Source organism: Chlorocebus sabaeus, chromosome 5 (assembly GCF_047675955.1).
Source record: "Chlorocebus sabaeus isolate Y175 chromosome 5, mChlSab1.0.hap1, whole genome shotgun sequence".
Classification (NCBI taxonomy): Eukaryota; Metazoa; Chordata; class Mammalia; order Primates; family Cercopithecidae; genus Chlorocebus; species Chlorocebus sabaeus.
The window spans coordinates 72,948,144-72,964,948 of NC_132908.1; the positions used below are offsets into that span (position 1 = coordinate 72,948,144).

The window sequence follows — 16,805 nt, forward strand, 5'->3', positions numbered from 1 at the left end:
TTGCATACCACCCTATCAGTCTATTGTAGAACATATCTGTTAAAGCCAGCATGGATATATGTGTATGTACACTGGGAACTGTGAAAATATATACATATATATATTGGCTTGTGTCTGTCTAGTTTGTAGTAAAAATCATTGTGATGCCCAATGAATGTGGAGTGATTCTGCCCCAGAACGTGACTGTGACTGTACCAATGCTATACATATGGCAAAATGCTTTTTGAATTGGATACATGCATTAATTCTTGTGACCACCTATATATACAGGCAAACAACATTATTCTTGGTAATCCACATATCGTTTTATAAAGTCATAATATGTAAATGTATCAGCAGATTTGGAGATGTTAAGCACCCAAACAAAATACTCATGCAGATACAGTGAGATATCTTATAGTACTACTGCAGTATTTTAATCATTCAGATCTGAAATACTGGTTGATACTATTTTCTCAGGCCAGTTCTAAACCCCTGAGTCTGAAGGTAGATTGATAGTTGAGGAATAACACAAAATACCCCATATTTTTTCAGTGTTGTCAAAACTTGAGTAGTTATGAGTATTGTCAAGATGAGAGAGATTCTATTTGTTGTTTCATCCAGAGACTATTTTCCATGTATGATCATATATGAGATCATCTCAAAATGCCTAGCCTCTGATAGATAAAGTCACCTATTTTGGTTGTGTCAGTTCCTTCTAGGTAAACACTCAGATTTTCTGATTTCCTAACCTTCTACTCTTTTCTAGAATGACAGTGGATATATAATGAACTCACATGATGTCATGGCACAACTAGATGGGGACTCTCCTGGCTAATGTTGGTTATTTTGCTGGTGACTACCACAAGATTATTGGTTGGATCTCTGTGCCCAGGACAGTGACATTTGCTGAGTCTGATTGAGTTGATTCTAACACTGGATATTTATTGATACACACTATGACATTTAATGACCCATCTATTCCTTTGAATGGTCTCTTGGCAAAGACCATCACCTTTTACTGGCTGGGCCCCATGATACTTCTTGTTGGCTATTCAGAGTTCCTGAAGCTGGCTGTGACTTTCTTTTGGCTAATGGATGAAGCAGTTGTGTAACAGCCTTTGAGTATTGCCACTTACCAGGAAGAATTCCTCTGGCTGGCTCCCAGCCAGACCCGCATTCACTTCTAGTCATTGCTCTTCAGCTTCTCTTAGGCTCTGATTGTTGAATGGTTAGGTTACTGGGGAATACAATTCGTTAGGCAGAATCATGAAAAACACATTGTTTTAGTTAAAACTGATTTCCTGTCAAAGAAAAATTGCACTGGATTGAGTGAAGCAGTCAAGGAAGATTTTATACAAAAGTATTGCAACAGAGGTCAAGAGTATTGGGAGAGAGATTGAACTCAATTCCATTGAAACAATTCCGTTGAAGCGCTGGGCTGAGCTAGTGGAAATATACTGGAGGACATTGGGGAGGGAGGGGATTTGGCCAATGTGATGAGGCCATCTGTGTTTGCTAATTGGATCTTATGTAAGTTAGGTTCCTACCCTCCCACAGAGCCTGGAAGATGGAAGTCCTATCTTTCTTGATGATTACATTTCAAAGGGGTGGCTCCCAGGTCCTTGAGAAAGATATCCCTGGATTGTAAAACTGGCAAGGGGCTGGATGAAGATTTACACCTCAAGGGGCAGAGACAGAATTTACAATCATAAGTTTTATAAAGTAAATGCTGTAAGAAAAGGGAGGTCAGGAACTTAAAGTCAGAAAGAAACTTGTCTATAGTTGAGCTGAGGGCAATGTTAAGGCTGTCTTGATCACATGCATCACTAATAATGTCCCTTCTTGCCTCTGAAATAAAAATTATTACAACTGTCTACAAGCCAGGGAGCAAGCCCTAACCAGGAACGGAATCTGCCAGCCCCTTGATGTTGGACTTCTCAGCCGCTAGAACTGTGAAAAATAAATGTCTGTTGTTTAAAATAAATAAGTAAATCATGTAATTCAATAAGATAGTGTATTCAAAACCAAATTCAACAAATACTTAAGCCCAGAGGTAAACAAATCTCATGAATTGAGAACATGCTGTATTAATGTGTTTTAGCATTTACTAATTGAGGAAATATTAAATGATTTATCCATCGAATGTCTGAAATTGGTTTTGCACTTTACCTTTTTGATAATACTATGCCCTAGTAATGCTGGCTTTTCTACCATTAAGTGGAAATGATGTCTGTTGGGTACAGGAGAGTGACTTCAGTTTGTTGACCCAGAAGGTGTGATATGAGAATATTTGGCTCATGACAGCTTATCATCTCAGTCTGGCTAGGGAAGATAAAAAAAAAAAAAGAAGGTAGAGAAGCGAAAAATGGTTTTTAAATCTCTGGGATATTGCCAGTAGGCTCTCTCCGATGCATGATGTCATTTACTGAAATGACCTGCCTTCCTGTAAAAGATCTAAATCAAAACTTTTAGAAAGGTATTATAATGGGCTTAGAAAGCAAAACATGGGCAGATCCTGATTATCATCCGAATTTCTAGACATTATGTGCTAAAAATCATTTTTCCAAAACTACTAGTTTGAATGAAATAAAACTTTCTGTGGTAAAAACAAAATTAACGTACAGAATTTGGCATATTTGTAACTTTATTCTAGCCTTCCAGGGGAAATTTGGCTGTCATAAAACTTGCAAATCAAATATACAAATCAAAATGCCTGCATAAAGAAAGCTTGTAAATATTTACTTTTCAAAGCCCTGCATTATTAAAGATTTCAGAAATGTCCAGTCTGGCAATACAAGAAGTAAGACTGCAAGTCAGTCTGCCAGTTTGCTGTGAGGGAAAATTGATTGACAGCAAAGAACTAAAAAACAGGAGACAATTTAGTGAGGTATTATTAATTAAGAACCTTGCTGGGGAGTTGAAGTGAAAAAGCATCTCTTTTTCATTGTATCAAAAATTCCAAAACAAAGCAATACATACATCTTTGAAATGTAGTTTACAAGTGATTAAGCTGTGTAGGTGTGAGGCAATTGGGTGTGTGTGTGTATTTCAGCTGAGTGCTTAAAATTCTGTTTGAAAACTTGATTAAAAAAACTACCGTGCAGCAAAGAAAAGTATTCTGTGCTTTCAGTTTGGTTACAGTACCAGCTTTTTCAGTAGGTTGTATAAATTTAGACCATGTTATTATACCCGTGTGACTACAAATTTGGTTCAATCTTATACGCAGTAAATACTTTTTTAAGCACCTACTATGTGTCCAGCAATGTGCCAGATACTTGGAGTCTGTCAATGAATAAAACAGGTGAAGACCCCTGGTCTCATTGAACTTATATTCTAATAAATATAACCCATAAACACTAAATATATGACATAAAAATCATATGCTATATTAAAAGATGGAGATTTCTGTACAAAATGAAAAAGTGGTTCAGGGGAAGACAAATGGGAGTATGATTGTGGAGCAGAAGGAATTTTAAATGGGGGAGGTCAGGAGATACAAGCCTCTAAGAGAGGGTAACATTCAAGCAAAAGACTTATAGGCAGCAAAGGTATTAGCCCAGAGTGTCTCAGAGAAGAGCGTTCCTGGAGAAACAAGAGCTTAGTAAAGCTCCTGAGATGGAAAATGACTGATGTTCAGTTTATTCAAAGAATAGCAAGGAGGCCATTGTAAATGGAGAGCAGTGAACTGGGAAGAAGAAAAAGAGAGGTAGAGATGATATGGGGGTGGTTTAAGGGGGCAGATCATTGAGGACATTGCAGATGGTTAGTGAGAACTTTCTTTCACTCTGTAGAGTTGAGAGTTCTTGCAATGTTGCAGTATTTTGTGCACAGGTATAATATTTCACACCTGTCGTGTAGAGAAGAGAGTGTGAGTGGGCACAGGAAAAGAGAGAGAGACTTACTAGGTGACTGTTGCAAGAATCCAGGCTTGAATAATGTGGCCTGAATCAAAGGAGCATCCAGGAAGGCAGAAAAACAGCAGGATTCTTAATAATAAAGTAGCACCAACAGCGTCTTCTGGTGGTTTTGTAGTATGGTACGAGAGAAAGAAAGAGGTCATGCGTGACTCCATTTCTTTTTGTACTGAGAAACTGGAAGGATAAGATTACCATTATATGGGTCTGGGAAAAGGTGTGAATAGAGTAGGATTCAGAAGGAGAATGGAAAATCAGTTTTGGAAATGTTAAAGAGATCAAGTAGAATGGAATACACCAGTCTTGGGTTCAGGGAAGGGGTGTAGGCAGATTTATGAATGAGGGATTCTTGACACGTGGGTAATGCTTAAATTCATCAGGCTAAGAGAGATCACCAAGGAGTGAATGAAGACAGAAAAGCAGCAGAGCAGAGGTCTGAGACCTGGAGAGTCTCAACTTTAAAAAATAATGTGAGATAAAAGAAGAAACCAGCAATGAGAGTGAGAAAGGGCAAACAATTAGGTAGCAAGACAATTAAGAGAAGCTGCTTTTGTGGAAGCTAAGTGAGCAAAGTCTCTTCGGGCATCAGGAGTGTTCACCAGTATCAAACGCCACAGATTGTCCATGTGAACAGAAGTCTGAAGCCTGACCACTGGATTTAGCAACATGGAGTTCTTGGTGACTTTGACAAGAGCCCTTGCAGTTGAGTGGCAGAGATTGAAAATCTGATTGGAGTTGGCCCAAGAAAGAATGGGGTGAGAAAAATGGGAGAGTGATGTGGACCTATATTATTCATTAAAAGAAGCAAAAAAAAAAAAAAAAAAAAAAAAAAAAAAAAAAAAATTAGAACGGGGTCAAGAGAAGTTTTTTCTTTTAAAATGAGAAAAATAAGAGCATGCTGATGCAACAGTGCACTGATGGGAATTATCCGTTAAAGAGAAAATAAAAATAATGAAGCAGGAGAGAGAGAATTGTTGAAGCAGTGACTGTGAGAAGGATAAGCACAAGTAAGGGGCCCAACGAATGGCTTATGTAACTAGAAAGCACGGCAAACACTCTGCAGGCACAGCAGGACCTAGCAGTCCTGATCTTGTTTTCAGAACTTGGTCTCACTTCATTTCTCAACTCTCCTTCTCTCTCTTTTGGCCTCCCTCAGACAGGCTTTCCACAACAATAGCTCCTACAGCTTGATGCCTGTATCTTCTTAGCATTAATAGCAGAAAAGAGTCTGTTCTCCAGTAGTCATCACAAAATCCTGAAATTGCTCCGTGGTCATGGCTCAAGGTCACCTGCCCATCCTTGAAACAATCACTGTGATCAAAGTAGGCAAGGTCAAAATTCAGAAGTAAACATAAGACCAACAGCAACATACACAGCACCAGTAGAGTCACGTTCTCTTCCAGCTGAAACAAATGACACTGGTAAAAATACAAAGCTATTAAAAGGCTCTAAATGGTGGCCTGGGGACACTGCACACCATTTAAGGGAGCCAAACAAATATTGGCACCACGTTCTTTCCATTTTCTTACATTATTATAATTTTATGTCAAGATCAAAATGATCTGGGCACACTTGGACTCTTGGGGAAATCTAGATGAAATCACATTTGAAAAAAAGTAATTATCTTGGAGGGAAACTTTCCTATGACAATTTTAATTAAGCCAATTATTTTCTAGGAATTTAGATGTCCTAATGGTGGCTAGAACCATCATTCAATTATGTTCACTTGTGTTTTGTGTCCTTGAACATCTGTGTCCTTCTACACTTTAAAATCTCGGGGAAGAAATGTAATTCCTTCTGTCTCTGCCGTCTCTGCTTGAATAAAGTTGACACATCGCCTTTACTGATGACCACTAGGAATGTCTGTCATGCCATTTTTAATATTACTGCGGGATAAAGGTGATTCTTACCTAGATTTAAAAACTCCAACTAAGAGTATTTTTTCTTCACTTTTTCCTTTTACTTCCCTGAAATTTTAAGATGTGTCTCCCTGACCAGCACTAAATACTGGTGATATTTAGTAGATGGGATATATGAGTCTTAAACATAATTCAGCCAGCCAGGTAATTTATAATTAAATCCCACTGAATAAATTATTTGAACATATTCTTGGGATAAAATATACTACTATGAGGCAAAGATAGTTGTAATTACTCCAGGGGTAAAGAATGAAAAATGGGGTGATTTGTAAAGTGACATCCTCCCACAGATTAAAATAGTATTAAAAGTAAGTAATTTCTCACCTGCACTAAAATATTTGCATAGTATTTGGAAAATTGACTTAGCCTCTGTAAATATTTTTGTTTTTTTTCTTTTTAAGAGATGTTAAAACATATTTCATCTCACAAGATAATTTTAATAATTAAGTTAATATAATGTATGCAATTTCTAGTAGTGTGGTTAGCATACAGTAGGAACTGGATAATTTTTAGTTTGCTTTTCTTACGATTCAGAACAACACATGTTACAGAAGCAAGTTCCTCAGAAATCTGATGTTGAAAAGTGGTAGGCAACAAATAAAAGAGATGTGTTTTGTGGTCAATCAGTTACTAATTTTTTTTTCAAAGCTCAACTTTGCTGTGATCGTAACTCTCTTTGGAGCTAATAGCAGTAATAATTTTCATAATTCAAAAAACACTAACTGCCACATACTCTGATGTTGGTTGAATGTGGGAGAAATCAGTAGGCACTTAATGTGCTTTTAAAATGTAATTCTCATAACAATACTACAGCATTTAAGAGTCTTGTGAATGGGGAGAACTTTTATTTTTAAATGTGAGTTTTCAGGCTGTAATATGAAGAGTTAAGACGTTTTTCCATTTGAATAGATTTATGACGCTTTATTATGCCAAGTCTCAGTCACAAGGTTAAGGCAGGAGAAAGAGGAGGGTGGAACAGGGAAAGGAAACCTGCAGTATGGGGACAAATATGAACTGGTCGGGGCAAGACTCTTGTTTTTGTTTTGTGGGTAAATTATCATTCACCATGGAAGAGATGGGGTTGAGAAAAGATGGTCTTTAGTTACATAAGAATTGGTTTCTTATGATATTGAATACATTGGCATACTAAAATCATGAGCTCAAATAACACTTAACCAGCAGCTAAAAGGTTTTGTTAATAAACAAAATAAATAAATACATTTTATTTTTTAGTAATACAGAGTTTATAATTTGCTGGAGTTAGTCATCACATTCTCCATTGAAAAAGTAAATATGACAATAGTGTGTTTCCGAGGGCTGTGCGGTTTGGCGGTGGTCTCACAGCTGGTGGTCTAACCTCAGCTGCAGTTACGTTTGCATTTCATGTCACTAGCTGTCATCATAGGCTGGCAAAAAAAAAGAAGTCTGCAAAGAATAATCAATTTATCTCTATCGGTCTATCTGTCTAGCTTATGTCTTCCATTTTACTATTTAGCATTTGTCTTAAAATTAGAACAAGCCTAACACTCTATCACACACTAATGCCATGTGCATCTGCAGAGCTGCACAGCTTAAAACCCAGTAGAGATATTTGGATTCCCTGTGGCCAACTTATCTGGTTGAAATTACTTGGTATAGCCTAGAAGCATCTGAATTTCCATTACTTTATCAGTGTAGCTCGTTAATGATATAGCTTAATTTGCATACCAGTAGTACCTTTTCACTACAGGTAAGAAATTGAAATGTTCAAGGTCAATTAACTGTGAATGTTTCAAGTTGGCTGGTGCAGCTGTAACTATGAGCAGCGCTGGGAAGAGGGAGCAGTCGGTGAGAGGTTCTTTCTCCTGATGAGAATTGATGATCCGATTTTAACTTAATAGAATCACACTGATTCTTTTTTCCTTGCTGTGTTTCTGTCATGTGTTCGCTTTTTAAAATACTGGCCTGTAGAGGCATGGAAATGCAAGGGAAATACTATGAAATTCTGGACTTTAGGAAAACATATTCTCAATTCCGGCTTTAAACCATTACAGTTAACTAGAAAGGACAAGAAGCAAACTAATCAGTGTTTTCTCAGAGGTATCCGCTGATACAGATGCAATTCCAAATGTGGAATTTCCAGGCTGAGATGGTGGCATTCTAGGGGCACTTCATTCACCCTTTCTTAACTTTTCCTTGTAAACAAACAAAAATGACAAAAATACAGAGAGATGTGCAGTTGCAGCAATAAGAGAATTAAAGATGCTTGATTAGCAGCAGACCCTAGATGACTTTCAATTTGTAAAGTTTAGACAGGGCCTGGAGGGAAAGAATAAAATTAGATAGGACAGTGGAGGGAAATATGCATCCATGTGCCATGTCCATCATGTGCCTATACTTCAAAGACATGGTCCATTGTTAACTACAGGAAGCGAAGTTAACTCTACTGCCTGGTAGCTTAATCCTGAAGTTCCCTGATCTCTATGAGCATCAGCGAGTCTTTTCTACACCACTGGGAACCGCTGATTCCCACCTTTGCATCCTGACACTATGAGAGGCACTGTTGTGTCCTAGTTAGGGGCATGGTGCCTCTTGCCTGCTCCACAGGTGAGGGCAAAGTGTTCAGACTCTTGGTATCTGATGCGCCATCTACTATGTAGATTGCACTGAGAATTAATTAACAAGGCCTTCACAAAGTGCCTGACAAAAAGGACTCCCTTGCTCAGCAAATGGGAAGTAATACAGTATTAGAATAAGGAGAGGAGGATGGATGGTGTTTCATCACATCCTGAAAAATGAAAGGTGGAGGAAGCATTGATTCAGATTTTAAAATAACGCCTCAGGACCAGTTCCCACAGAGTTCAAGAACTCCCCAAGCTATTTGTGGCAGGGTGCTATTTAAAGTGTACTTCAGATCATTCAAGAACACATTCCGTATAAACAACAGTCTGCAAGGGTAGGAAGTGCCCTTCGTGGACACCAGGGCCGTGCTAAACAAATGACCCCGAGACACCCAGGGACCATGTCTATGCGACAAGCACTCTTGCTTAAAAGATGAGAATAATTCTCAGCAAACTATTGCAAGAACAGAAAACCAAACACCGCATGTTCTTACTCATTGGTGGAAACTGAACAATGAGAATACTTGGACACAGCAAGGGGAACATCACACACCGGGGCCTATTGTGGGGAGGGGATGGGGGGAGGGATAGCATTAGGAGATATACTTAATGTAAATGAGGAGTTAATGGGTACAGCACACCAACATGGCACATGTATACATATGTAACAAACCTGCACGTTGTGCACGTGTACCCTAGAACTTAAAAAAAAGATGAGAATATTGTACTTTATAAGCATAAAGGTAGGTAATATTGGTGTACAATGAAACTGCACCCAAAATCACAGGTTCTTTAAGCACAAATACAGAGAAAATTAAAAGTCAGAACACATAAACAAAAATCAAGTATGTAAAAAATTTCTGGATCCACAAAAGAGGAAGAATATTGTGCTTTTGACACATGGAGTGGAATACGCTTTTGAATAATGATTAACTTTAAGAAAGGTGGAAATTTGATGATGTATCTAATTCTAAAGACAGCATAGTAAGAAACAGGGATTATACCTGAATGCAAACAGTCATTAGTGTGATGCCGTCAAGAGAGGACCTTCTTATAATACAATGTTTAAGAAGAATTTCAACTTATTTATTTTAGATTAAGGGGTACATGTGCAGTTTGTTGTAATATAATTTTTTAAAATGCTGCTTTGACCCAGTTTTGACCCTGGCTAGGACTGGGCACTTTCCTTTCTTAGCAGCTGATGATGTCCATACTCCAACCACTTCCTTTGTTAGGTTCTCACCCTTTGGGGTCACTAAGCATCATTGCTGGGACAGGTACCAGACAACTCGTGCCCTAGTGCCTCCTAGATAATTTGTTCAAATTAGCCAATTCACAGGAAGCCCACCAAGCCTAGCTAGCTAGCCCTACCCTGCTTGTCATACAGAAGCTGCCTCCTACAGCTCCAGTTTGCCGTTATCCTGTCCCCTGGTGCATCCCCCTGTGTGGTCCTGCCTGGCGTCTTCTCTTGTTTGTAGTTGTAAGTAGTAGAGTTCTGCCCTTCATCTATCAGAGTGTCATTATGCTGTGTTCCACCATCAAAATAATCTTGAAGTCTTACAAAGCAGTTGTCAACACTGGTGTGTGCCTTCAGGTCCTACAATGGCGTATGCCCTACTATAAGAACAGACATTTATTGAGCATTTCTTTGAATTAGGTCTTGTACTTACGGTTTCATAAAATGGATCGTATATGCCAAGAATAATGCTTGAATTAAAACTATATAAATTAATGGTAACCTATATCTAAAATTCCAGACCTTATTATCAGAGCCTCAAGGTGAGCAGCAAAAGAACGGGGGAAGAAAATGTGCTAACATTCTTATTTGGGGTGCTGTGTAATTGATGTGGCATGTAAAACATTAAATGTTAGATAAATACAGATTCAAGAATGGGTCAAACCCTATTTCATAACTTTTACAATGATTGTATGTTACTTGTATTATCAGCAATGTTAAATCTCAAAAGAATTCCCCAAATTATTATATTAAACTGGAAGAATGAAGCATCTTAACAAGATATAAAGGAGTCACATCTACAGTATTTTGGTGTGTGTTGGATGAAATATAACACAATAAATTATGCTCCACACATTACTTCCTTGAACATACATCACAACTTGTATTCTTTACTTCTGAGTGATCAAGCACAGCTTCCTCTATGATTTCCTTGGTTCTCTTTTCCCCCATCCTCTTACCCACCACCCTCCTCCCATACAGGATAGAATCAGTGGTGTGTTGGTAAACTGGCTGGGGTGGGGGCAGGTGCTTATTTGCAGAGTTTGCAATTTCCGTGGTTTAAATACTCTCATCATGGCCAATTGCAAAGATGGTTATGTTTAATAACTAGCTTGCAAAATTGAAAATTTAATGATTGTCTCTCACAAACTGTTGGGAATGAGCTCTAGCCCACCACCGGATAGAGGATTTTCATTATGTTATTTTCTCCTGCACACGCCCCATCATTAATGTGTGTTACAAACATGGTTTTCAACATCTGTCCCTCCCAATAGACTGTAAATATTTTGAGGGCAGGAGCTATTTCTTGAGTTTTGTTTTCTCAGACTTATCAGTGTACTTTCTTCTCTAAACATGATCAAAAGTAGATTTTTAGTTCCACCATAGCTTTAGTTCCTTCATAGCTTGAAGTTACTTCCTTACATCCAGTCCTGGGTAGAGGGGTAGGAGAGCAGACCATTACGCAGTCATGCATGTGTGCAGTAGACATGCTAGTTCCCAGTGTTGGCAGGAATGTTCACCTATCAAGTTAAAATATTCAGCAAGACCCCTAGTTCTCCCAGTTTTAGGAGGCTGTAAAACCTAGAAACGAACACAATTAATTAACATAGACATCATACAATTATATTAAATTCTTAACTCTATATTTTTTTATGATTATAACAAGTTTCATGTTTTGGAAATTTAAGTTCCATAGAGGAATACAGTCTTACTGGCATTTCGACTGTACTAACATAGATTTTTAACTAACTCTCCTTTCTCAATTTTCTCCTGTTTCTATTTTTAATAAAAGGAGCTGGTGGCTGGTCTCCACTTGTGTCTAACAAATACCAGTGGTTGCAGATTGACCTTGGAGAGAGAATGGAGGTCACCGCTGTGGCCACTCAAGGGGGATATGGTAGCTCCAACTGGGTGACCAGCTACCTCCTGATGTTCAGTGATAGTGGCTGGAACTGGAAACAATATCGCCAAGAGGACAGCATCTGGGTATGTTCTTTAAAAAAAGACATAGTCTTTCGGGGAAAGAAGTATAGTCAGTACTGCATCTTGTTTACCCATCTCTTAAGTAGAAATACAGAATTTTCAGACTTACATTGAAAACATTTTCCAAGAGAAAATATGGTAAATGTTCATTTTCTAATACATTTTGTGGTAAATTTATGAGAATGCTAAGGGTAAATTTATTTTACAGGGTTCTCAAAAATTGAAAACAAAAAACCCTATTAGTCCATTAAATAGTGTGGGAGTCTAAGAAATAAATAAGACTTGTATAAAATTTTTTTTGTCCAAAAACATAATAGTCTTGCATTGTTATTTATTTATTTGTTTATTTTTGAGACAGAGTCTCACTGTCACCCAGGCTGGAGTGCAGTGGTGCGATCTCAGCTCATGGCAACCTCCGCCTCCTGAGTTCAAGCGATTCTCCTACTTCAGCCTCCCGAGTAGCTTGGATTACAGGTGCCCACCACCACACCAGCTAATTTTTGTGTTTTTAGTGGAGACGGGGTTTCACCATGTTGGCTAGGCTGGTCTCGAGCTCCTGGCCTCAAGCAGTCCACCTGCCTCGGCATCCCAAAGTGCTGGGATTATAGGCGTGAGCCACTAAGCCCAGCCTGCATTGTCTTTATTTAAAATTAGTCAGAATAATTTGGTCCTTTTATTTCTTCTGATAACTGAGATTTTTGAAACCCTGTTTCTTTCTCTGGTATATGGGAATTTATATATATAATATGTGGAGTTGTATATGTATCTATAAACCCCTTATCTATAAACCCTTCTCTAGTCTCTGTAAAGTGTATAAATGTGTACATTGCTGTGTGTTCTAAACAGTGGTGCAGCTCCTGTAAGAGGGAGACTGGGAAAGAGGCATTTTGTGATAAAGCGGGTGACATTTGTAGTTGATTGATAAATAAACCTGGATATGGCATATAAACACCTGATGGAAGAAGGAAGCTAAAGGAGGTTTGATGACAAAGAAAAGACTTCTTTCTTAGTGCAGAAAAATATTTGTTTGGATCTTGTATGGGCTAAGAACAACACACTGCAATCAAAGCACTATATTTCCCCTCTGGCTGAGCTGCTGGAACCAGAGAAAATGGGTTACTTAATGAAGCATCGTTCTTAGCACATAGATGATTTGGAAGCCTATTTGGGCACATAATGATAATTTTCTTTGACCAGTCAATTGTCTCTTTTTTGAAACTTCCTACGACTCCGTCATACATTATAAACTCATTGAAGAAATGGACTGATTTACTCACTTTTGTATCTTTAAAGCTCTCGGTGGCCATTCAATCCATGCTTATTGATGTAATTGGAATTGAGAGAAGTAGCCTTGCTCTTTCTCTAGAGGGAGCAACAGTGGGGCTGGAAGAAGTTGCCTATAAGCAGTTTTAAGAGAAGCTGTTTAAAATCCAAAGCAAGTTGAAGCTGTAAGAGGAAAAACACAAAACAAAACAACACACACACCCCGAAACTCCAAACACTGGGTATTACGGTTCAACTAATTCCATGAAAGCCATTCAAACTAGAGATAAAATAAACAGTAATTATGAACCAATAACAATAAAAACGTAATGAGGTATTTATTTAACTAGATATTTGGATTATCTTCTACTCTTTTTTGAATTAAGCATTGGAATTTAAGCTAGATAAGTAGTGGCTAATGCACGCTAATATTTAGGTATGTTAATTAAAGCGTATTTTTTTTAAAAAAGTGATCAATGAATCAGGAAAATTGTTGTACTTCTGTTAAGCAAGCTTGGGGAAAGCCAAATCCAGGCACCGCCATTTACATTACTTGCTCACTCTTATTAAACTTGAGGCGCTCATGGTGAAATGGTGGCATGAATGCTATTCTTACTAATCCAAACCAATAGAAGTAAAAACATGGCATCTATCATAATCCTGTTAAGGTAACATTGCTTTCTAGACTCTGCTGTAATTTGTGGATTTACTCAGCGTCTTCCCCTCTTGAGTGTGAGCTGTGTAAATACTGTACATTGTGACCTTTCATCTCAGCATCCTCAAAGTGTAACAGCACCTGGCATGTCACAGTCAAATATTAAATGTTTATTGAAGGAATGAGTGAATAAAATGCACTTTCTTGTAGAATACTCTTCTGATCACTCTAAAAGTGACTCTCTCTTGCCCGCATCACCTCTTCTTTTTAGTACATTATGCTGTACTAATTTCATATACCAGTTAGAATGGCACATTTTTCTTTTCCCTATAAATTTTGAGCTTTTTTATGAGCCAGATTTTCTTTTTCTAATCTTAGCATTGCTGGCATCCAACATCCACTGTGGCACATGACTTTTGTTGAGTAAATAGGTGAAAGAACAAATAAATGAATGGATTTGAATATGTCAGTCTGCTAATCTGTGCCTATCTTTGTCCAAATTTCTGGAAGGTATCGAAAGTTCATTAACTCACTGAAGAAGACTGGGCATTGTGGCTCACACCTGTAATCCTAGCACTTTGGGAGGTCAAGGTGGGAGGATCACTTGAGGCCAGGAGTTCGAGACCAGCCTGACCAACATGGTGAAACCCTGTCGCTACTAAAAATACAAAAAAGTTAACTGGGCGTGGTGACATGCACCTGTAATTCCAGCTACTCGGGAGGCTGAGATGGGAGTATTGCTGGAACCTGGGCGGCAGAGGTTGCAGTGAGCTGAGATTGCGCCACTGCACTCCAGCCTGGGTGACAGAGCGAGACTCCATTTCAAAAACAAAAACAAAACAAACAGCAACAACAAAATCACTGAAGAGATAAGTTATATATATTAGAGCAAACCAAAGAAAGATTGAGCGGAACATGCAAATATTAGGTACAGTTTCCTAAGCATGTGGAAATGGACAGAATGTAGAGATCATTGTAAGCTGAATTTATCAAAGAAGTAAGGCTTACATAGGTCTTGAAGAAAGCATTATAGTTTAGATTATGGAAGGATTAAGGAGGCTATTTTATGAAGATGGAAAGATGTGAAAAAAGCATGGAGATTGGGAATATCCAGAGTTACGGTTTCCTGTGTAATAACTAGTGAGATTACTGGTCAGATTGGACTATCAAGTTTTGGAAAGACTGGAAGATAATTTTGGATATGGCAAAGAAAGTGGACAGATAACTTTAAATGCCAAGATCAAAGTTAAGACTTAGTACAATAGGCACCATAACCACACATAACATAGTTAAGTTGTCGTGTAGATAAAACAACCCCAAGTCTCTGAAAGTATATGTGTGTGTGTGTATATATGTATGTGTGTATATGTGTGTGTATATGTATGTGTGTGTATATATGTATATATATGTATGTGTGTATGTGTGTGTGTATATATATGTATATATGTATGTATGTGTATGTATTTCCTGTTAATCCTAGGCGGCTTCAAAGTTTTATTCTACTCTATGGTTACTCTGGTCCCACTTGAAAGGAAACTGTCTCTCTGTGAATGGCTAATTGTTGAAGCAGGAAAATTGAAATATGGAGAATTGTGCCCTGTCTCTTGACTTTTCTGCCTGGAAGAACACAGACCACTTCAATTTGCATTTTTCAAGCCAAAGAACAATTTCAAATTGATGTACATCATAAAAAAACTTAACCCTTTGTTACATTTTACAAATATGTATTTCCCAACTTTTTGTTTTCTGGCCCAGTTTTTGTAGATATTTTAGGATGTATACCAATTATACCAAATATGCCAATTTCCTTTAAGAGCTTCACAATCTGCTCCAGATGATACAAATAAGTCTACAAAAGAGGGTTAGGAAACACATAAGGCATTACACAAATATGTGATACAGAAAGAAAGAAAAGACAAGTGTTATTGGTTTAGGAACAAACACAATAAAAACAATCAATACGGATTGAAATGCTGCAGGGAAAATGCTTCGTTCTCTCCTCATTCGATCTCACTTCGAATGCCAGGCAGAACAATGACTTCCACGTACCTGAAATAGTTAATAAAATGCTCTGCCACTTCTTACAAATAATCCTGAAGAGGAAAGACAGACTATTTTACAATCTATACAGATCATTTAGTAGAAATGCAAACTTGATAGATACGTGATATTTTAAAATATTACACGTTGAAATATTTAGTAAAAAATTTTTAGCGCAATGTTCATAAAATATAATTTATACAAAGTATTCTGCTGAATGGCAAATGTATATTTTATGAAAGTTCAGAAAATGCAAACTACTAAACTTTCTCTTCAGATTGAACACAAAATTCCTCAACATCTATAACAAAAAGATTCTCTTCAGTTTATTGCACATGATTGGAAAAGTAAACATAAGGTATAATTTTCACTCACTTAAGAACAATTGTTGAGATATAATGAAATCAACATCTTAGAAATTATTTTAAGTAGATAACATGTGCAGGAACTTTACAGGCAAATTCTCCAAATCCTTTCTGATAAATGCCTAAGATTCTTCTGCACTGCAGACTACAAAGGCAATGAATGGGGTGGTACCAGTCTTATAAACTGAGTAAATATGATTGTTAAGCACAAGAATAGTTTGCTTTATTTTAAAATAGAGTTCAGTTGTACTTGATTTTTCAAACAAAAACCTTTATTGACTGTATGAAGTTAGTATCTCTTTATTTTTGTTTTTTGACTAGAAGTGTCCAGTGTAATGGTTCTAGGTTTGGCTAGTGAAAGACACAGAGACCCTGTGGCATGGTATAGTCAGTTAGGCAGAAGTACTACCTGTCACAAAATATTCAGGCTATTATTATCACTGCGAATGATTGAGTTGTCAACTCTGTAAGCCAGACAGGGTAGAAACACTACCTGCAAAGATTTCCACATGCATTTGTTTTAAGTCAAATAAGTGCCTAGGGATAGTTTAATAGAAAATCTGAGGAGGCAGAAGTGCAAAAGAGATATATGCTGTAGGGTAGGTGACTCTCCTCCTTGTGAGTGGCATTTTTCCTTCTTTTATGTTGAGCCCTTATTCTCTTGACCTAAGCCTACAAGCAGCATTTGTGGTGATAGAAGGTATAGCAATACTAATGCCACGTGTGTCAACATGTCAAGCTGTCAAACTTAATACACTGCAATACTTGCCTCAGTACTTGGCAAATGCCTAGAGAGTGCCTGAAGCTGCTTTTATCTTTCAAGACACTGATCAAAACATATTTTAAT

The 16,805-nt window shown here is 37.6% G+C and overlaps 1 protein-coding gene across 1 annotated transcript in view; it reads left to right on the forward strand.

The window, feature by feature from the left end:
- The window catches only part of CNTNAP4 (contactin associated protein family member 4), a 276,813-nt gene that overhangs the window by 64,396 nt on the left and 195,612 nt on the right, over nucleotides 1-16,805 (forward strand). Inside the window, exon 3 of the mRNA XM_007994117.3 lies at nucleotides 11,445-11,638. Within this exon, the coding sequence (XP_007992308.1) occupies nucleotides 11,445-11,638 (194 nt within the window). The remainder of the gene's footprint in view (nucleotides 1-11,444; nucleotides 11,639-16,805) is intronic.